The following is a 24227-nucleotide window of genomic DNA, read 5'->3' on the forward strand; positions in this document are numbered from 1 at the left end:
ATAATGCCTGTATACAGTAGGGAGGTGTATATAATAGGGAGGTGTTTATAATACCTGTATACAGTAGGGAGGTATATATAATACCTGTATACAGTTGGGAGGTGTATATAATACCTGTATACACTAAAGAGGTGTATATAATACGTGTATTCAGTAGAGAGGTGTATATAATACCTGTATACAGTAGGGAGGTGTATATAATACCTGTATACAGAAGGGAGGTGTATATAATACATGTATACATTAGGGAGGTGAGATATGGACAATAATCATATAATACCTGTATACATTAGGGAGGTGACATATAATACCTGTATACAGTAGTGAGGTGTATATACTACCTGTATACAGTAGGGAGGCATATATAATACCTGTATACAGTAGGGAGGTATATATAATACCTGTATACAGTAGGGAGGTGTATATAATACTTGTATACAGTAGGGAGGTATATATAATACCTGTATACCGTAGGGAGGTGTATATAATACCTGTATACAGTAGAGAGGTGTATATAATACCTGTATACCATAGGGAGGTGTATATAATACCTGTATACAGTAGGGAGGTGTATATAATACCTGTATACAGTAGGGAGATGTATATACTACCTGTATACAGTAGGGAGGTGTATATACTACCTGTATACAGTAGAGAGGTGTATATAATACCTGTATACAGTAGGGAGGTGTATATAATACCTGTATACAGTAAAGAGGTGTATATAATACCTGTATACAGTAGGGAGGAATATATAATACCTGTATACATTAGGGAGGTGACATATAATACCTGTATACAGTAGGGAGGTGTATATAATACATGTATACAGTAGGGAGGTGTATATAATACATGTATACAGTATGGAGGTGTATATACTACCTGTATACAGTAGAGAGGTGTATATAATACCTGTTTACAGTAGGGAGGTGTATATAATACCTGTATACAGTAGGGAGGTGAGATATTCTACCTCAATTCCAGCTTGGGAATATTTGTCAGAGTAAGTTAGTAGTTTGTGTTACCTTTAACAGGTAGTGAAGAATCTACAGGTATTACCAACCTGATCATTAATTGTAGGTTTACCACTGCGATAAAATCTAATTAGATGTAGACATCGCATGAGGGCAGGGGTTAAATTGTGATGTTTTACAAATGGCCATAAAGATTATGATCTGTAGATTTTTGAGACTCTGTCTTTGTAAATACCAGGTTACAATGGCCCATAGGAAGAGATAAAAAAAGAGGTGGATTACTAGGTCCCCTGGGTGCTACTTGATAACATTGATAACGCTGGTAATATCCAGTATTCAGTCAGGATCAGAGTGTCAAATCTTTAAGTTTTAAAAATGAGCAGATGTAGTCAACTGTCAGATTTGTTAACCAAACATGTACATGTAAATGGGGAAAGTTGAAAGATGAAAAATAAAGATTCATCTGTTTACATAAATGTAGCAAGAGTTTGTTATGTAATAAAGCAATTAGTTTTGAAAACACGAGCATCATAAAACTGAGTTTTTATACACCCACGAAACCAAGCAACATCATGTTTTTACGTTTTTTTATTTGTCTGTTCATGAACACTTCATTGTGAGCGCAACATATTCCACAGTTTTCAAATGAATGTTTGGAAATTTTGTTTGTTATTTAGGTATGATATCAAAAATTGCATATCCTAAAATTGGGATTCTGTGTTTTCAAGAGTTATAGCCCTTTGCAACTTAGATATTTCCAGTGGCATAATAGTTTCTAGAAGTAGATATTTACTGTGGCATAACAGTTTCTAGAAGTAAATATTTACTGTGGCAAAACAGTTTCTAGAAGTAAATATTTACTGTGGCAAAACTGTTTCTAGAAGTAACTTTCAGTTTTTAAAGAACATTCTCTTGTTGTAAACCAGGCAATTTCCGTGACTGAATTTGTGTGGAACAAAAACCTTTGACAGGTAGTGGTTTCACCGGATTATCACCATCATGTTTATTATGTAATATCACCGTCACACATAACATAACAATAATAGGCCATGGAAACATTTTTGACATCGTGTATTTGTAACTCCTGATTGAGAGAAGTAAACATGGGTTAGTAATAAGGTGGTAGTGTATGATGTTCAATGCTGACAGTGCACTACAGATCTGGGGAGAGACATGTCAGGTGTCTTTATCCTCTGTCATCTATACACGCCATGCAATGTAGGTTAACTTCATGCAAAAAGTGAAAACAAGTGAATCCCATTTACAGCAGGTGACATCCTATTTAATGTGAGATAAATATTCTCAAAGTTTGATGTACAAATATTATCCTATTTAGGTAAATATTCTCGAAGTTCGATGTATGTCATACTGTAGTTAAATAGGTCATAATGCAGTTTTTACTGGTGTATACTGCAGTTTGTTTGTGTACAGAAAATATTCAAATTGAAAAAGGTAAAATTTGTAAACAGGTATGCACCATTTCTGGTACTAAGTGCTTACTAGGTATAATATGAAGCTATCAGAATTCAAGGACAAATACAACAAAACACAGTAAAGTGTTTAGGAGATGGGAGTGGGTATATTTGTCCAGCCACAGACAGCCAGGATACCTGATCAGCCTGCACCAGTAATTTGTGATTTTATAAAGGAGTTAACTTTGATGTCGTCAGATCCTTTAAAATTCTTATAATTAACAGGATGATAATGACACATCTTGCCTTAGATAGTTTTATGCATCAAAAGATGGAGTCTGTATGCTTCGATGGTTTCAGAGTGTAACATTTCAGTTGCTATACCAGTAGTGCACATGGACAGATGGACGAAAAGTCACAAAGATTTTTAATGAAAACTTGAGTTCTTTTGTAGATCAGAAATTTGTCTGTTTTGCTGTGCTTTTATATTTTGATTTAAAAGATTAATTGCTGTGTCATTAAACACTGTATATCTCTGACAACGTTAAAACAGGTACACTACGTACCCTATGTTGTCATTGTGTGCGGCACTCGGAGCACTCCTTAATGATCAGGCAATTATTTCTCCTTTGTGTACCTGCAATGCCATGCGTTCTTTGAAGCAAATATGCTTTTAAAAGACTACTTTCTGTGTTTCTTTTAGATAATTGAAGCCTTTACAGTTTTGTGTGCTTTTAAATATTTCCTAACATCATGGTACTTCTCTTTATGTTTATCCCCATTACAGACTACGTCATGTATTATGAACTGGCATTACAGACTACGTCATGTATTATGAACTGGCATTACAGACTATGTTATGTATTATGAACTGGAATTACAGACTATGTTATGTATTATGAACTGGCAATACAGACTATGTTATGTATTATGAACTGGCATTACAGACTACGTCATGTATTATGAACTGGCATTACAGCCTACGTCATGTATTATGAACTGGCATTACAGACTACGTTATGTATTATGAACTGGCATTATAGACTACGTCATGTATTATGAACTGGCATTACAGCCTACGTCATGTATTATGAACTGGCATTACAGACTACGTTATGTATTATGAACTGGCATTATAGACTACGTCATGTATTATGAACTGGCATTACAGACTACGTTATGTATTATGAACTGGCATTATAGACTACGTCATGTATTATGAACTGGCATTACAGCCTACGTCATGTATTATGAACTGGCATTACAGACTACGTCATGTATTATGAAATGGCATTACAGACTACGTCATGTATTATGAACTGGCATTACAGACTACGTTATGTATTATGAACTGGCATTATAGACTACGTCATGTATTATGAACTGGCATTACAGACTACGTTATGTATTATGAACTGGCATTATAGACTACGTCATGTATTATGAACTGGCATTACAGACTACGTTATGTATTATGAACTGGCATTATAGACTACGTCATGTATTATGAACTGGCATTACAGCCTACGTCATGTATTATGAACTGGCATTACAGACTACGTCATGTATTATGAAATGGCATTACAGACTACGTCATGTATTATGAACTGGCATTACAGCCTACGTCATGTATTATGAACTGGCATTACAGACTACGTTATGTATTATGAACTGGCATTATAGACTACGTCATGTATTATGAACTGGCATTACAGACTATGTTACGGTTTATGAACTGGCATTACAGACTATGTTATGGATTATGAACTGGCATTACAGACTATGTTATGGTTTATGAACTGGCATTACAGACTATGTTATGTATTCTGAACTGACATTACAGACTATGTTATGGTTTATGAACTGGCATTACAGACTATGTTATGGTTTATGAACTGGCATTACAGACTATGTTATGTATTATGAACTGGCATTACAGACTATGTTATGTATTATGAACTGGCGTTACAGACTACGTTATGGTTTATGAACTGGCATTACAGACTACGTTATGTATTATGAACTGGCATTTTCCTGTACTTGTACTGATAAGGTAAAAAATAAAACTTCTTGTCAATCGATGGAACAGGTTTTGATAGATCTTAATCTTTCGTCAACATTTCTATACAATGTAGTGATCTAATATTTTACTGATCTAAGTAACATCATTGTGTGTTAGTTCCTATTTCTTTAATAACATGTTCAAATATTTTTGTGTGGATTAGACTGGAGCTGTCGGCCATTTATATATAAACACTGCATCTGATTGAAATCCTGGACCGGATTACTCCACCTGTCATTGAGGGGGACGGGTCGCATCAAATACACATTTCATTCATATGCTTTTAACTGCCTAGATATATTGACAGATACAGAAAGATGAAAGAGTCTATTCATAAAAGATTATCAGGGTTTTGCAACATGAGCAAGTTTATGAAAATAATCAGTTTACAACACCTGGGTATGTTTGGCAGGTATGAGTAGTGATAGGAACACTGATTTAACAGGTAAAGGTTATTGTTGATCAGATTAATTCTGAAGGTGATACTTAGTTATTTTTAATTATTTTATAATTCATTTTTAGATATAATGTTCAGGAATAAACAATAACATACAAAAAATATTTCATAATGTTAACATTGCATGGAATTTCAATCCAGCATTGAAAGAAGTTTTAGAAAATTGTTCAACATTGATTTTGATAAGAACGACTGTATGGTTTTTTTGCCCCAAATTCCATCATAATTCATAAATGTTTTTCAATACTTTTTTTATTATTGTTGCCATGGTAACCAGTTTAGATTATCACAAATATATGAAATTTGAATATTAAGTCAATTTTGTCAAGTTTATACAGTTTTTTCTTAGCAACCATAGAGCGCATTCTTCAACTAACATTGTATTTCACCTAAACATGTATATTTATGATCAGCCCCTCTTTATTCTCCTCATATCTTAATTTTGTTCAAGAAAGTGTTGTTGTTCCTAAGAGAAAATTTGTGAAAAATAACATGACAAAAAATGGCTTCATACAATGTATTCAAATTCTCTTTTTTTAACCAATTAACATTTTTTTTATAGTTTCAGGAAGGTTTTCTAAATTAAAGAAGTAGTGATTTAAGAGTTCAATTAAATGTTTTGAATTTTATGGATTTTGGGGCAAAACAGAATGTCCAAACTATATAGATAGTCATGTGAAGAAGAAAAAAAAGTCTTGTTTTGGAAACACTATAAGCTCGCTCTTATTCAAAAGAATATTTCCCCTCAGCCTGTAGCCAGCTGAATGTTACCTCACCAGGTGAGTATTTTGAGGAATAATGACCATATAAGTGCATTCATGTAAAGTTGATAACTAGAATGATATGCTTGCGTTAGAGTGAGAAATGTTAAGTCACCGTGTAGCGTTATTGTGTGGAAAGTCTGTAATTAGAAGTTACGCCTGTTAAGATTGCTATGTAGACAAGATCTGTTGATTGTGTGGTGTAAAAAGTAGATACAGTATAATGTACAGATCAACCTGAGCCAATCAGATCAAACCGACCCTATATTGACTTGGTGAAAATCCATTTAATACAGATTTATGAGCCGGAATCACTGCTGGGTCTATTAAACAGATCTCTTACACGCTCAAGATCAATTCCAGTTTAACCTGCACCGTCTGTGATTTTCAATAGGTTAGATTTTGAAAGGTTGATTTGGGAACCTCGCTTTTTTCCCAGATATGTGATACAGTATAAAGGGGTGTGGTAGTCATCCTTTGAAAGTCATATTAGCTAATGATTATTGATGAAAGCCAAACAATTTTAATGTCTCGGAGGATAGGAGATAGTTTGAGACAGTGTGACAGCTATCCACAACACTGATGTGTTGGCTGGGCGGCCAGATATGCTTTGTTTGTCTGTCAACTTCTATTAGATGTATTGTATATCAGTATTCAATTTATTAAAATATATTATACTTTGATTCACAAAATACAGTAAATTCAGACAGAAATAAACAAATTGAAATTGAATATTTACAGTTTTATATCGTGCAGTGGCCAGTATATATATATAGTCCTCTCATCACTGTGTTCTATGTACCTCAAAGTTCTGTTTTAAATGCCAGGATGTGTCTGCTAGTTACATGTCTGTTTTAAATGCCAGGATGTGTCTGCTAGTTACATGTCCGTTTTAAATGCCAGGATGCGTCTGCTAGTTACATGTCCGTTTTAAATGCCGGGATGTGTCTGCTAGTTACATGTCCGTTTTAAATGCCAGGATGCGTCTGCTAGGTACATGTCTGTTTTAAATGCCAGGATGTGTATGCTAGTTACATGTCCGTTTTAAATGCCCGGATGTGTCTGCTAGTTACATGTCCGTTTTAAATGCCAGGATGCGTCTGCTAGGTACATGTCTGTTTTAAATGCCAGGATGTCTCTGCTAGTTACATGTCTGTTTTAAATGCCAGGATGTGTCGGCTAGTTACATGTCCGTTTTAAATGCCGGGATGTGTCTGCTAGTTACATGTCCGTTTTCAATGCCAGGATGTGTCTGCTAGTTACATGCCCGTTTTAAATGCCAGGATGTGTCTGCTAGTTACATGTCTGTTTAAATCCCAGGATGTGACTGCTAGTTACATATCTTGTTATCCAGTAAGCCCGGGGGATAAGTCTCTTACTGAAAGTAAGGGGATAGGCTTATCAAAGGACCTAAAAAAGTGTTTGTTGGCATTACTACTGAACTACAATAGATAATTATATGGGTGGGCTAATTAGCAGGCATGGTGTTTTTTTTTATCAGATTAACACAGGGGTAGTACCAGTATGTGTACCAGTATGTCTGCTGCATGTCTGCTGACAAAAAGTTTCATGATATGTGGAAAAAGTACCAGGATATGTCCACATTATGTCTAAGTAATACAATTTTCAATACTTAAAAATTCCCATTTGGACATAATAATGTTGATTTGAACCATTAAGTTTGTCACTGTGGAATATAATATCATGGTGGGCTTTGGATCTTGTTGTGGTGGGGTATGATCATTTAACTATAAATACCCTGTCAGGGCCGAGTACAAATTTTATGCCTTGTCACAAGTTTGGTACAACGTGATTACATCTGATTAAATCTATTCTTTAACGTATTTGATTTATCTTGTTTTTTTTGAGGAAATGTCACCATTTGTAATAGAGACAGCAGTGGTTAAGCATTGCAGTTGTGCAATAAAGCGGCCATGTACATGTTAATGTAGAAAAGACTGTCTGCACCTGTAATGGGTTCTCCAGTTGAAAAACTTCTGAAAAGGATGTACTTTGGACATATTAAACTTTTCGAAATAGCATTAGTTATATGTTAAGTGAAATTTTCAATGCAAGTTGTTGTGTGTAATAGTGCTGATGTTATCGGGGATGGTATTAGGTGTATCTGTCTGTGCTCTGTGACATGTTGAAGCCTCAAGCTATAGACTCGTGTCTCCTACCATTTTACGTTTTCTTTACTTGTGTGAAAGAAATGTCTCCTCTTTCACATATCACATACAATATTGACTACATGGCATTTCCTATGCAACTTGATCAGTGATTGCCTGAATTGGCAGTCAAGAAATTGTGTAATTTTGTAGATGACAATCGAAACCTTACCTTAGAATATCTCACCTGGTTGATGCCTATGAATTCAATTAACAGTAGAAAGACACCTTCAGAATATCTTCCTTGAAATCTTATATGTAAAATCAGCTGATGATTTTAAGATAGTTATAGTGATAAAGGCAGCATTTGATGCTGTGAGGGTACAGGGGGCCATGTGTGTACTGGGTACTTAAGTACATTTGTGCTTGCAATGCTTTGTCTTGTAAATTCGCTTCAATACTTAAGTTCCATAGGTACTTTTGTCTCAGTTCTTAAATAAAATAACCATTGGTCAGTAAACTGTCACTGAGTGTAGATCCCTTCACATTATTGACATGGTCTTCACTACTTTGATGAAGAATAAAATATCTGACCCTGACAAAGTCAACGTGACATAGAATGAAAGGAAATGACCTTGATAAGGTAAGGATATCCAGACATTTAATTGAAATGCTGATCTCTCAAAGAAATTGGAGTGACGATGGCGGCGTGTTTGTTGGTCGACACCTTTTCCAATCAAATCTACCCACTTGTACTCAACAAGGCTACAGACAGAGTGACGATGTCGCCAGTCGAGGCTCGGGGCCGGCGACATGGATGCTATTGAGATATTGACAGGGATACTTGAGAGAAGTTTACTTTGTTTTGTTCTGAAGGAAGAGTAAATACCCCTGTGCAGTGATACCTACGGTGGGACACAATGGCCTACTGCTCACCTGATTCTGTGTGTGTGTTTGGGACCACTTGACTCCTTCTCCCTCAGGTCAAGTGGCTTATGTCATCATCTTGACCTGGTACCCCAGTACCCCTCCGTATGATGGTGGACCAGTGGTCTAGCTGATCCCCGGTCACAGATAGGATGGTGGCATTCTGAGTTACATACCTCAATACTTCTAGCAGATTATTGTCAACAGCTAGAGAGAGCTGGCTATTGTCTTCATTCTTTTCAATATACAATATGGTCCTTTTTCACAGCAATAGGTCCATCTTATTGTGCTTCATGTGTGACTGTAGTACTCATACTGTTGTGGGATGGTATGAGTAGGGTTGGAGGTGGGGGGGGGGGCTTGTGTGTGACTACAACCCTGGTCTGGGGTAGTATGTGGTAGCCCTGGTGTGTGAAAGATGTACTGGTGTGGGATGGTATGAAGGGGGATGGGGCATGTATTTGACAGTTGAACTGGTCTGGTCTGGTATGAGGAAGGCGGTTCCTTGTCTGTGACCGTTGTACTGGTGTGGGGTGGTATGAGGAAGGAGGGCCCTTGTCTGTGACCATTGTACTGGGGTGGGTTGTTATGAGGAAGAAGGGCCCTTGTCTGTGACCTTTGTACTGGTGTGGGGTGGTATGAGGAAGGAGGACCCTTGTCTGTGACCATTGTACTGGTGTGGGGTGGTATGAGGAGGGAGGACCCTTGTCTGTGACCCTTGTACAGGTGTGGGGTGGTATGAGGAAGGAGGGCCCTTGTCTGTTACCATTGTACTGGGGTGGGGTGGTATGAGGAAGAAGGACCCTTGTCTGTGACTCTTGTACTGGTGTGGGGTGGTATGAGGAAGGAGGCCCCTTGTCTGTGACCCTTGTACAGGTGTGGGGGGGTATGAGGAAGGAGGGCCCTTGTCTGTGGCCGTTGTACTGTTGTGGGGCGGTATGAGGAAGGAGGGCCCTTGTCTGTGGCCGTTGTACTGTTGTGGGGCGGTATGAGGAAGGAGGGCCCTTGTCTGTGTCCTTTGTACTGGTGTGGGGTGGTATGAGGAAGGAGGCCCCTTGTCTGTGACCCTTGTACAGGTGTGGGGGGGTATGAGGAAGGAGGGCCCTTGTCTGTGGCCGTTGTACTGTTGTGTGGTGGTATGAGGAAGGAGGGCCCTTGTCTGTGGCCGTTGTACTGGTGTGGGGTGGTATGAGAAGGAAGGACCCGTGTCTGTGACCATTGTACTGGTGTGGGGTGGTGTGAGGAAGGAGGGCCCTTGTCTGTGACCGTTGTACAGGTGTGGGGTGGTATGAGGAAGGAGGCCCCTTGTCTGTGGCCGTTGTACTGTTGTGTGGTGGTATGAGGAAGGAGGGCCCTTGTCTGTGACCTTTGTACTGGTCCAGGGCGGATGAGAGACATCAGTTCCGTAGGTGTAGCTGTGACACATTGATAACCTTTACAGCTCTACTACCGTCCATACCTTGGTCTACCCTAATGTTGATAAAACCTTAATATTGATGGTTTGGATTACAACTGCACACAGTTAAAGCCCACCCTAATCTCCTAGTAGAAGCATTTTAAAGATTAAAATTTCATGCTGTTTTTAAAATGGTTGTAGACTACACATTTGTCCACTTAATTTTATTTGATCGTTTTCTGATCATTGTTGAATCTTGGTTGAGGCTTTGTTCAATTCTTGAGGAGTTAAGATGTTATAAAAGCATTTCTTGTCTAGCTATGATGTTTATAAATATTTGAAAAATGTTATGTACAATGTAAAAGAATATTCAACATACCGCATTAAGTGGTTGTGATTTGACCATTAGGGGTATTGATGTGTATTTGTTGTAGGGACGTAGACTGAGCAAGTCAATATTATCAATAAAATAACTTTAAATTGCATGCATTGAAGTCAGGTATAAACCTCACCAGTCAAGTGTTCTATTGACTGTTCCTAAGCTGTATAACATGTTTCTCACTCCAAACAAATAGACACAAGTCACATTTTGATTTAAGTCTAACAGAATATTATACTGACTGTAAGTAACCATTTATAATTCCAAGCTCTGTAGTAAGCCCCACCTTGGAAAAACAGATGTAATAATTGATGTAGTAAGCCCCGCCCTGGTAAAACAGATGTAATAATTGATGTAGAAAGCCCCGCCCTGGTAAAACAAATGTAATAATTGATATAGTAAGCCCCACCCTGGAAAAACAAATGTAATAATTGATGTAGTAAGCCCTGCCCTGGTAAAACAAATGTAATAATTGATGTAGTAAGCCCCGCCCTGGAAAAACAGATGTAATAATTTATGTAGTAAGCCCTGCCCTGGTAAAACAGATGTAATAATTGATGTAGTAAGCCCCGCCCTGGAAAAACAGATGTAATAATGGATGTAGTAAGCCCCACCCTGGTAAACAGATGTAATAATTGACGTAGTAAGCCCCGCCTTGGAAAAACAGATGTAATAATTGATGTAGTAAGCCCCGCCCTAGAAAAACAGATGTAATAATTGACATAGTAAGCCCCGCCCTGGGAAAACAAATGTAATAATTGACGTAGTAAGCCCCGCCCTGGAAAAACAGATGTTATAATTGATGAAACCCTTTCTTAATATACTGTATACAGGGAAATTGCCTGACAGTTTAATTTTTGCCTATTTTTGCCCTCAGTATTGAGGGCGAATTTATCATAACAGTCAAAGTAAGTACACACCATACTATATAGTAATAACATTCTACCAGTGGAGGCGAAAGGTTACGGTTTACAGTAGAAGCCTGGTAAAACTGAAGTAACATTGATGAACCCATGTATATAAGTCCAAACCCTGTATTAAACAGATTTTGTTAATGAAAGTTATTTCTGGAAATACAATGTTTCAGTAACTTAAAGAGTCAACCCCCAGCATTTGATATTATTTTGGTTTTATAGCCCGTTCACACAGCTTACAAAGACCATGCCGATTATCCCTGATCTTAAAAAAATTATCGAATTGCCACTACGATTACACCTAGACTAATGCTGACCAAGCGGTCCTTTCTACTACGTTGCCACTACGATTACACCGAGACTAATGCTGACCAAGCGGTCGTTTCCACTACGTTGCCACTACGATTACACCTAGACTAATGCTGACCAAGCGGTCGTTTCCACTACGTTGCCACTACGATTACACCGAGACTAATGCTGACCAAGCGGTCGTTTCTGCTACGTTGCCACTACGATTACACCTAGACTAATGCTGACCAGGCGGTCGTTTCTACTACGTTGCCACTACGAGTACACCTAGACCAATGCCGACCAAGCGGTCGTTTCTACTACGTTGCCACTATGATTACACCTAGACCAATGCCGACCAAGCGGTCGTTTCTACTATGTTGCCACTACGATTACACCTAGACCAATGCCGACCAAGCGGTCGTATCTACTACGTTGCCGCTACGACGTACAGGACCATACTACGTTGTTACACAGACATAGAAGACTGTAGGGCGATGTCGCTATAGGATGATGTCGCTACGCTGGTGCTCACCATATTATGCCTCTAGTACGTTTCTAGATTGTCTTGAGCATAGAGGGAGCGTAGTGGGAGCATGGTAAAAGCGTAATTAAAACAGCTCGAAATAGTTGCCGACGGTGCTGCGTTTTTATTACAACCACAGAGATCTCACCACGATGAGATGGTAGTCTCAGTCAGTCCAGGCAAGGTCCAGATAAGGTCCAGGCAAGGTCCAGTTTTTAAATTTTGTGCACGCTCAAAATAAGCGTGGGGAGAGCCTGCAGCCTCCTGACATAGGAGATCCCACCCCAACCAATCCACGCTCGTGTAGATCCTCCAACGTTTGGCCCAGTATTGGCCCCGATTGGTCATGCACTTGGCCACTTTTCCATTGTCGTAGAAGCAGTGTCAATGTGTGAATGGGGTATTAACATCAGCAATTCATCCACAACAGATCCCTCCTGATGGAATTACATAGAAATATAACATTATATGGTACCTATAACAGATCCCTCCTGATGGAATTACATAGAAATATAACATGATATGGTACCTATTACAGATCCCTCTTGATGGAATCTGAATTTATTGTTTGTACATTACAGAACCACACGTTATGGCTGCCTGATGACTGTACCATCTGTACGTGTCAGGATCCTATCACAGTCTGTGAACGAGTCAGGTGCACCACCCCAAAGTGCAGGTTCTCCAAGGTAGGTACAAGTTGATCTATTTGTGTCCTCTATTGGTTCCCATAAGTTATCAATGTTTTTATGTCCACAAGTGATTCCCACTAGGTATGTATATGTCTATATATGTTGTCTTAATGCTTCACCCTAGGTATGTATAGGTCTATATGTCTATGTCTTAATGTTTCACCCTAGGTATGTATATGTCTATATATGTTGTCTTAATGCCTCACCCTAGGTATGTATAGGCCTATATGTCTATGTCTTAATGATTCACCCTAGGTATGTATAGGCCTATATGTCTATGTCTTAATGATTCACCCTAGGTATGTATAGGCCTATATGTCTATGTCTTAATGATTCACCCTAGGTATGTATAGGGCTGTATGTCTTTGTCTTAATGCTTCACCCAAGGTATGTATAGGTCTATATATGTTGTCTTAATGCTTCACCCTAGGAATGTATAGGTCTATATGTCTATGTCTTAATGCTTCACCCTAGGTTTGCATGGGTTTGTATATTTATGTCTTAATGGTTCAGCCTAGGTTTGTATGAGTTTGTATATTTATGTCTTAATTGTTCAGCCTGGGTTTGTATGGGTTTGTATATTTATGTCTTAATGGTTCACCCTAATAGTTTTTATTTACATGCCACTTTTAATATTGAATTTTGCTGTGTATGCTCTTGTCAGATACCTGGAGTGCCAGATACCCATAGATCTATGGGGTGTCAGTAAGCCCCTTACTGTAGAGTATGTACTCTGTCAGATACCCATATATCTATGGGATGTCAGTAAGTCCCTTACTGTATAGTATGTACTCTGTCAGATATCCATAGATCTATGGGGTGTCAGTAAGCCCCTTACTGTAGAATGTGTACTCTGTCAGATACCCATAGATCTATGGGGTGTCAGTAAGCCCCTTACTGTAGAATATGTACTCTGTCAGATCCCCATAGATCTATGGGGTGTAAGTAAGTGCCTTAATGTAGAGTATGTACTATAAGTGTCAGATACCGATAGATCTATGGGATGCCAGTAAGTCCCTTACTGTATAGTATGTACTCTGTCAGATATCCATAGATCTATGGGGTGTCAGTAAGCCCCTTACTGTAGAATATGTACTCTGTCAGATCCCCATAGATCTATGGGGTGTAAGTAAGTGCCTTAATGTAGAGTATGTACTATAAGTGTCAGATACCGATAGATCTATGGGATGCCAGTAAGTCCCTTACTGTATAGTATGTACTCTCTCAGATACCCATAGATCTATGGGATGTCAGTAAGTCCCTTACTGTATAGTATGTGCTCTGTCAGATAACCATAGATCTATGGAATGTCAGTAAGTCCCTTTCTGTTTAGTATGTACTATAAGTGTCAGATACCCATAGATCTAGGGGGGTCAGTAATTCCCTTACTGTAGAGTATGTACTATGAGAGGCAGTTTTTTCATCATAAATCTATAATATAAGCTGTTTAGGTTTATTACAAGCCCCTTTGGTTGAAACAGACCCCAACATATTCCTGTTCTTTTGATGGTTGTAAAATGCAAAAGGTTTAAGTTTTTACTAAAAAAAAAAGAGTTTTCGTTTGATGTACATGAAGAGTTAAAAATAATGGTGGAAAATTGCTGGATATTTGGTTATAGAGATAGATACAAAGGATTGGCTATATGAAGCAACATCTCTAGCTAGAATATCATGTAAATATATACAAGAGCAGGTAAAAAACTGTTTAAATTGTTGACTGTAGAGAAGAAAATAGACTAGCTGTCAGATAATCACAAAGGGGTTAGGAAACATATCTTATTGATATTTGAAACCTGACCAGGTAACGCTGTGTACCTAGATAGACACCTGGCCAGGTAGCTCTAGGTTCCTAGATAGACACCTGACCAGGTAACTCTTGTATACCTAGATAGCCACCTGACCAGGCTACTATATGTACCTAGATAGACTCTTGACTAGATAACTCTATGTACCCAGATAGACACCTGACCAGGTAACTCTTGTATATCTCGATAGACACCTGACCAGGTAACTCTTGTATATCTTGATAGACACCTGACCAGGTAACTCTTGTATATCTCGATAGACACCTGACCAGGTAACTCTTGTATACCTAGATAGCCACCTGACCAGGCTACTATATGTACCTAGATAAACTCTTGACTAGATAACTCTATGTACCCAGATAGACACCTGACCAGGTAACTCTTGTATATCTTAATAAACACTTAACCAGGTAACTCTTGTATACCTAGATAGCCACCTGACCAGGCTACTATATGTACCTAGATAAACTCTTGACTAGATAACTCTATGTACCCAGATAGACACCTGACCAGGTAACTCTTGTGTACCAAGATAGAAACCCGACCAGTAAACTCTGTGAACCTGGATAGACACCTGACCAGGTAACTCTTGTATACCTAGATAGCCACCTGACCAGGTAACTCTTGTGTACCAAGATAGAAACCCGACCAGTAAACTCTGTGAACCTGGATAGACACCTGACCAGGTAACTCTTGTATACCTAGATAGCCACCTGACCAGGTAACTCTTGTGTACCAAGATAGACACCCGACCAGTAAACTCTGTGAACCTGGATAGACACCTGACCAGGTAACTCTTGTATCTCTTGATAGACACCTGACCAGGTAACTCTTGTATATCTTAATAAACACTTAACCAGGTAACTCTTGTATACCTAGATAGCCACCTGACCAGGTAACTCTTGTGTACCAAGATAGACACCCGACCAGTAAACTCTGTGAACCCGGATAGACACCTGACCAGGTAACTCTTGTGTACCAAGATAGACACCCGACCAGTAAACTCTGTGAACCCGGATAGACACCTGACCAGGTAACTCTTGTATCTCTTGATAGACACCTGACCAGGTAACTCTTGTATCTCTTGATAGACACCTGACCAGGTAACTCTTGTATATCTCGATAGACACCTGACCAGGTAACTCTGTGAACCTGGATAGACACCTGACCAGGTAACTCTTGTATATCTCGATAGACACCTGACCAGGTAACTCTTGTATACCTAGATAGCCACCTGACCAGGTAACTCTTGTGTACCAAGATAGAAACCCGACCAGTAAACTCTGTGAACCCGGATAGACACCTGACCAGGTAACTCTTGTATCTCTTGATAGACACCTGACCAGGTAACTCTTGTATATCTTGATAGACACCTGACCAGGTAACTCTTGTATATCTTAATAAACACTTAACCAGGTAACTCTTGTATACCTAGATAGCCACCTGACCAGGTAACTCTTGTGTACCAAGATAGAAACCCGACCAGTAAACTCTGTGAACCTGGATAGACACCTGACCAGGTAACTCTATGTACCTAGAAAGACACCTAACCAGGTATAACTCTATGTACCTAGGTAGACTCCTGACCAGGTACCTCTATGTACCTAGATAGACACCTGACCAGGTAACTCTGTGTACCTAGATAGTCACCTGACCAGGTTACTATGTGTGCCTAGATAGACACCTGACCAGGTATAACTCTACGTACCTGGATAGACAGATCCCTATCCTTGAGCTCACCCCCCTCAACAGGACACAGGTGACAAATGTTCCATGGGTCACGTCCCTCGCCCTTACACACTCATATGTAATAATGTAAACTGTCTTCCCAAGCAGTTCTACATCTACATCCTATACATTCTAGCGAGTTGACACCCCTTGTCCAGTTTCTAGCGGTAATGAACCTCGCTACAAGTCTTGTTAGTACAGAAGCTACCTTAATTATGCAAATAACTGCTAAATACAGGTGATTATATTCCTGTTATTTATTATGCTGTCGTTTATGGGTCGGAGTTATCCGCCCTTAGGGTAACTCGGTCACGCTGTGTGAGTTATTTACTGTTGATTGTAATATGAAACATTTCTAATGAAATCTTACCTGGCTCAATTTGTGGTCATGTCTTGTAAATTTCTGCGAATTAATGGAACAATTTCTGACAGTTTTATTGTGGTATTGCTGTAGAGTTATCTGCTCTTGGATATATTCGTGTCATTTTAAGAGTAGTTTATGCTAATCAAAGATAAATGTCAATGGGGTACCAACATTAATTGTCCTCTCGGGTCCCTTGATTAATTATTACTGAGAAAGATGTCTCTAAATGGGTAATGTGTATGACTCGTGAATCACGGATGACATACAAGATTGTCTCCCTTTGGATATATCCTAGATATCATCTGATACAGTATCTCAGATGAAAAGTAGATTTTTTATATGAATATAGGTCAAGTGTTGTAAAGATCTCGTTACTTTACAGGTAGATTATATTCCTTCAGTGAACTGTGGTACTAGTTGATAGTTTATAAGCCAGTCAGTAGATTGCCTTGTTACTGTACAGGTAGATTATATCCCTTCAGTGAACTGTGATACTATGTGATAGTTTATAAGCCAGTCAGTAGATTGCCTTGTTTCTTTACAGGTAGGTTATATCCCTTCAGTGAACTGTGGTATTAATTATGTGATAGTTTATAAGACAGTCAGTAGATTGCCTTGTTACTTTACAGGTAGATTATATCCCTTCAGTAAACTGTGGTACTAGGTGATAGTTTATAAGCCAGTCAGTAGATTGCCTTGTTCCTTTACAGGTAGATTATATTCCTTCAGTGAACTGTGGTACTAGGTGATAGTTTATAATCCAGTCAGTAGATTGCCTTGTTACTTTACAGGTAGATTATATCCATTCAGTGAACTGTGGTACTAGGTGATAGTTTATAGACAGTCAGTAGATTGCCTTGTTACTTTAGAGGTAGATTATATTCCTTCAGTGAACTGTGGTACTAGTTGATAGTTTATAAGCCAGTCAGTAGATTGCCTTGTTCCTTTACAGGTAGATTATATTCCTTCAGTGAACTGTGTTACTATGTGATAGTGTATAGACAGTCAGTAGATTGCCTTGTTACTTTACAGGTAGATTATATCCATTCAGTGAACTGTGGTACTAGGTGATAGTTTATAATCCAGTCAGTAGATTGCCTTGTTACTTTACAGGTAGATTATATTCCTTCAGTGAACTGTGGTATTATGTGATAGTTTATAAGCCAGTCAGTAGATTGCCTTGTTACTTTACAGGTAGATTATATCCATTCAGTGAACTGTGGTACTAGGTGATAGTTTATAGACAGTCAGTAGATTGCCTTTTTACTTTACAGGTAGATTATATTCCTTCAGTGAACTGTGGTACTAGTTGATAGTTTATAAGCCAGTCAGTAGATTGCCTTGTTACTGTACAGGTAGATTATATCCCTTCAGTGAACTGTGGTACAAGGTGATAGTTTATAAGCCAGTCAGTAGATTGCCTTGTTACTTTACAGGTAGATTATATCCATTCAGTGAACTGTGGTACTAGGTGATAGTTTATAGACAGTCAGTAGATTGCCTTGTTACTTTAGAGGTAGATTATATTCCTTCAGTGAACTGTGGTACTAGGTGATAGTTTATAAGCCAGTCAGTAGATTGCCTTGTTGTAAATGCTGTGGTTTTCTGAGCTATCCTGTAGCCAACATGTTCCTATTGAAAACATGTTAAATAGTGTTAGTTTTTAAACCAGACTGAATTTCATGATATGTATTCTTTTGATACATGTTTGACCTCTAACCTAGATAATGATTTTTCATGACCCCAAACACTTTGTATTGCCATGTTATATATATAATGCCATGCATTAATTGCCTGTTTAAGTTTGGAATAAGAAAGATATAAGGATTATAAAACTAGAATATCTTTATTATGTAATGATTTAAAAACAAGTAAAAATATTATGTTAATTCTTTTTATCATATTTTACCTGTTTGTACTGGTTCAACTTTGTTTTGTTTTAATTCATTAGTTTATAATAAGGGCTGCCTATGACCATATAAAATGTTTCACCGAGTATTTACTGCTGACATGAAGATATGCCTGGGAATCAGGAGTGTCAGATATAGAATTGGTTTGTTCTGGGCTGACCGGGGGCTGACCGGGAATACATTACCTGGTGCTTACTTACAACTGATTTACACCTGTTTTAGGCTGCAAATTGACAATTACAATTCAGGGGACGATCCACTTTGATGCAAATGCAAGATAAAACACACCTGACAGAAAACTATACAGTTACACAGAAGTTTAATTCGGTTTATTGACAAAGGGTACAGCATTAATATTCATTTAGTAAATGAATGACCACACATAGAGTGGAGGGAAAGGGGTTTCTTTTGTTGGGACTCAATGGTGATGGGGAAAACAGCGTAATAGGCAAATAAATAACTATAATAAACAAGCAGATTTAGTCAGGGTTGTCAGACCTTTGACATGCTATTTAAGAGGTACATTTTATGCATCTAAGATGCAATGTTCATATATAAATAAAAATACATATTAAAACTTTCTATACCCCGACCCCCTACAACAAAGTTAGGGGTTATCCTAGAATCAGGAGGTCAGTCCCCTGTCTGTGAATGGAAGTTCTTAACTTCTCTTTGGTGGTATCATTCTACAAAAATAAATTGCCTATCATCTTATTTTTTTTCCAGTCCAGGTATATGGCCTCATAATGTTGGTATGTCCTTTCGGCAATACACATTTAGGACATGAGGAAATATTCTTTATGACAGAAAATGCTATCTCTGAAGATAAATTTTAGAAAACAATTGCCCTAGACATATTTTGCTGTCAAATTTCTGAACCTGTAGGTGAAGCTAACAGATTCTCAGGGAGAGGTCACCAGCACTGAACACTTCATCAGTCTTTAATCAACATCTACATGTTTATCTCATTAATAAATAACTCTTGTGACCCAGAGAAATTCTAGTATTTAAGTTGTTTTGATAATAACTCAATGGACTTTTAAAAATTAAACAAATTTTCAAACTTTAAGAAATCCATACCACACCACGATAATAGAAAGGTCATTGTCGTTTTGTTGTTTGAATAAATCAGTGTCACATGACATGATAATGATAATAAATTCTGGCCAATGGCGAGTTAGATGTGACCAGGTAACAATTTCACACCTCTAGCTGCCACAAACATTGATCAAAAGCTCGCAAATAATAGCCGCAGTGAAATGGGGCGTTAACTTGGCAACCGAGATTATCAGATGAGCTATGGTTACAGTTTTATCTGCTCACAGAACAATGACCTGGTGTCCATCGCCTGAATCTCTTTTTTTTCTGTCTCCAAAATTAAATATGTTTGGGGCAGAAGATGTGTTTTATACATATTCACACGTGATAACGGGTGGTGTGTGTTTGGTTGATGATCAGTATGATTACTTAGTGTTTAACTTCAGGTCACCAACCAATACCACTTGCTATGCATGATAACATACCAGAATCTTCACATGTCATTAATTTCTACCCACAACAAAACAATAGCCAGGAGACAGGAGGACTAACACCGCCCTGTTTCTGTGAGCATGGATCACTGATCCGTTTGAACTTTAAAAAAGTATTAATCAGATTAAAAATAGCTTCAGTAGTATTCTAATGATAATAGTGAACCATTAAATAGCCTACTTTGATGTGTGATGAAGTTGTAGCAACTAGTTAGTGTTGTGATTGACTATGTATATTGTTTGGTACATACTGATTGACAATTGTTAAAATGTTATGTTTTTCTTTCAGGGTGAATATCTGCAGATTCCATCAGATGACTGTTGTCCAGAATGTGTACAGCAATTATTGCCATGCCAACACCAAGGGCAGACAATTCCGGTTTGTACAAATCAAATCTAACCAAATCTGTTTCAATAAATTGCATACTTCAAACATCTTTTTGTTTAAAAAAGTAATCAACTGAAATATGTTTGAAAAATAAAACAAATTCCTAAAGCAACATTTTTGGTTACCTGGCTGAAGAGTAATGATGACCTGTAGCCATTACATATTGCCCAGGAGCGGGAAATCACTCGTCTGTTCGTCAAGACTACTGGATTTCCCTGTTGGGCAAGTCAATTTTATATTGCTACTTGTCTGTCGCACAAGTGAAAAAAATGATACAGAGATAGCCTTATTGTATTGTATGCAAATGATCCATTTCTGTTTTCAATAATTACATTTATAAGCTCAGTGCATGTACTTAATAAAGCTGCACCTTCTATGAAAATATACAAAATCCTCCCAGGTCATAGGCCTGTCGATTTGTTATGATAAAGGCAGAAGAGCCTAAAATGAAAATGATGCAAAAAAATTAGCCGCTTCTTTTCTGTAGGTGTAAAGTATGCCATAAAAGTTAGATAAAACAGGGTGAATAAACGGAGTTTTCAGATGAAAGTCAGTACTGTTAGTTTGTGATAATTTGTAGTTACTTATAACATAGAAATTCAAAACGTATTTGCAATGTAACTTTGAGTTTAACCGCTGATCCATCATGAGGTACAGATCTAGACGTATCGGTTCACATATCCTCGGTCGTTTCGTCACCGAAATCTTCAGTACTTCCAAAACGTCATTCGGATACGTTAATAAAAACTATTTTGACAATTAGACTAAGGTTTCAACCTATCAGTGATTTTATGTTTTAAGATGATTTGTCATTTTACATCGTTATGAAAAAGTTCCAAAACATCCTACTTACCTTATCTACCAGGTACCAATAGGATTCTCATCAATCACCAATGTCGGCAGTTCTTATGATGACAGATAAGCACTGACGTATCATAATCTATATAATGTTAAATTTCTTATTTTGATGCACCTGAATCTGATCTGTTTCCTTATTTATGCAGTTCAAGATTATATTAAACATTCTAAAATTCAGTGATAATATTTGATAGGGCAAATGTACTTGCAATCTGGACGAGTACATTCTTGAAGGTCACTTTCCCGACAGATGAGTACTTTAAAAAGTTTTTCTCAGCCCCTGATTATCTGTTGTCATGCACCATGCGTCATCATGTGCAGTGTGTGCTCTTCTTCAATTTCACTTATTCAATACTTGCTAGGAATGTTTCTGAGATCATGCTGGCCAAGTGTTTGTTTTTTTGGTAGATCCAAAATCAAATATGGTCGACATGGTGGCCATCTGTACAAAACACTTCTTCTCATGTTCTGCTGGTCTAGTTTAACTAGAACTTGGTAGGGATGACCTTGAAAGATAGTCTATGAAATGTTGTTACTTTTTGAGTTGAATTGAAATTCAATATGGAGGCATTGGCAGCCATCTTGAAACATATTACCGAAATGTCATTATGAGGCAATCATTTCTCAAATTCCATTTATGAGAGTTTCAAGGAAGGATCCTGAGATGATGCTATCCAAATTGTTTATCTAAGCTTTCTGGTCTATCTTAAATCTACATTTCTGTGTTCTCCTGAGGTTTGTTCTACTCTGTTTATTTAAGAAATAGTCAATGTATGTGTATGTATTATGATTGATATGACTCATAAGGGTGAGAAAAACATTTTTGAATCTGGAGTTATATATGAAATCCACCTTAATATACAAACATATGTAGATTATATCTACTCTACCAAATAAAATGTAATGAGAACCTTTTGTGGCTACCTCAGTGTCCCTACGCATACGATAAGCAAGGTGACCTAGATAATCTGATTATTAAAGTTAGGCGTGCTAAAATTTGTCATGTGATGCCAATATTGCTTCATTTAAAAAAAAGCTGTATGATTCTTTTTAACAGTATATTTGACCCTGTGGGCAGTTGTCCTATTTTGTCTATTTAACCTGGATAAATTCCGTAAGTTTAGTAGAACATTCTGAATGTGGGCTTTACAGGTTTAAAGTAGCTCCAGAAGTAAGATTGAAACAGTTTTGTTTGTCTGCTTGGAAACACTCCTACAACAAAGGAACCCAGCCCCTGTACTGCTCTCTTGTTAACACGTGTACGGGAAGTTTTCACAAGATCATTAGTCTGTTGGAAAATAATACATGAGTATTTGCCAATGAAAAGTGTTGTTACCTCGAAGAATTGAAATTTGATAGGAATGACCATGAACAACCTTGGTGACTATATGCAGCCATCTCAAAAGGTGTTACACAATAACTGTGTATCAATCATTTTGCTTTTTTAAAATTTATCAAATTCTATCAGGGAATTTGGGTATATAAGGAAGTGTCCTTTGGACCAAGGAATCGAATGTAGTGTAAGGGAGGGGTGTGGCCCAAATGAGGCGGAGAGATGGGGCTCAATAGATTGGAAATATTAGGGTTTGGCATTTATTCGAAGTCACGTTACTTGGTAATCCAAAATCCAGGATTTCAGCATTAAACACGGTACCTATGAAACATGTTTCAACTCTTTAAAATAAGATGACTGTGAAGCTCCACTCAGGCCCCTGGAACTATACTTCCAGGTCAGGAATACTTTCTATACCTGCAGTTAGAGATATACTATATTTAAAGCTTTAATCTGACAAAATAATCTTTTACAGTACAATTATACACGTATCAGGATTATTTAATTACATAGCTTAATTGTTTCTATATGTGCAGTAGACCTAAGTCTCCTCAATAAGCCGGAGAACGGAATGACCTCGGAGTGGATAAGGATGGGAGCTGATAGCATTATATAGAGTTAGGGAGGAGAATTTTCAAAATTTATATCAATGATGTATGAAATTATGTTTCAAGGCATGGATTTGATGGAATATTCAGACTGACATGGATAATATTTCTATGGGTCACAGTGTTTGTAGTACTCTAAGTGATGGTGTAAGGCAGGGTTAGGAACATAGATAGGGGGAGGGGTTAGGGGAGGGGGATCAGGGCCGTACCGTAGATAGTGGTGTAAGGGAGGGAGAGGAGTGTGGGGCAGGGGTTAGGGGATGGGGTCCATCAGGACCATAGATAGTGGTGTAAAGAAGGGAGAGGAGTGTGTTGCAGGGGTTAAGGGATGGGGTCCATCAGGACCGTAGATAATGGTGTAAGGGAGGGAGAAGAGTGAGGGACAGGGGTTAGAGAAGGGGGTTCAGGACCGTAGATAATGGTGTAAGGGAGGGAGAAAAGTGAGGGACAGGGGTTAGAGGAGGGGGTTCAGGACCGTAGATTGTGGTGTAAGGGAGAGAGAAGAGTGTGGGGCAGGGGTTAGAGGAGGGGGTTCAGGACCTTTGATAGTGGTGTAAGGGAGGGAGAAGAGTGAGGGACAGGGGTTAGAGGATGGAGATCAGGACCATAGATAGTGGTGTAAGGGAGGGGGAAGAGTGAGGGGCAGGGGTTAGAGGAGGGGGTTCAGGACCGTAGATTGTGGTGTAAGGGAGAGAGAAGAGTGTGGGGCAGGGGTTAGAGGAGGGGGTTCAGGACCTTTGATAGTGGTGTAAGGGAGGGAGAAGAGTGAGGGACAGGGGTTAGAGGATGGAGATCAGGACCATAGATA

General features: G+C 38.3%; 1 protein-coding gene across 1 annotated transcript in view; it reads left to right on the forward strand.

The window, feature by feature from the left end:
* The window catches only part of LOC110451514 (extracellular matrix protein FRAS1-like), a 187604-nt gene that overhangs the window by 45316 nt on the left and 118061 nt on the right, over positions 1–24227 (forward strand). Inside the window, exons 3-4 of the mRNA XM_021499579.1 lie at positions 12786–12893; positions 20522–20611. Coding sequence (XP_021355254.1) covers positions 12786–12893; positions 20522–20611 — 198 coding nt within the window. The remainder of the gene's footprint in view (positions 1–12785; positions 12894–20521; positions 20612–24227) is intronic.

The sequence above is a fragment of the Mizuhopecten yessoensis genome, unplaced genomic scaffold (genome assembly GCF_002113885.1).
Source record: "Mizuhopecten yessoensis strain PY_sf001 unplaced genomic scaffold, ASM211388v2 scaffold6113, whole genome shotgun sequence".
Taxonomy (NCBI): Eukaryota; Metazoa; Mollusca; class Bivalvia; order Pectinida; family Pectinidae; genus Mizuhopecten; species Mizuhopecten yessoensis.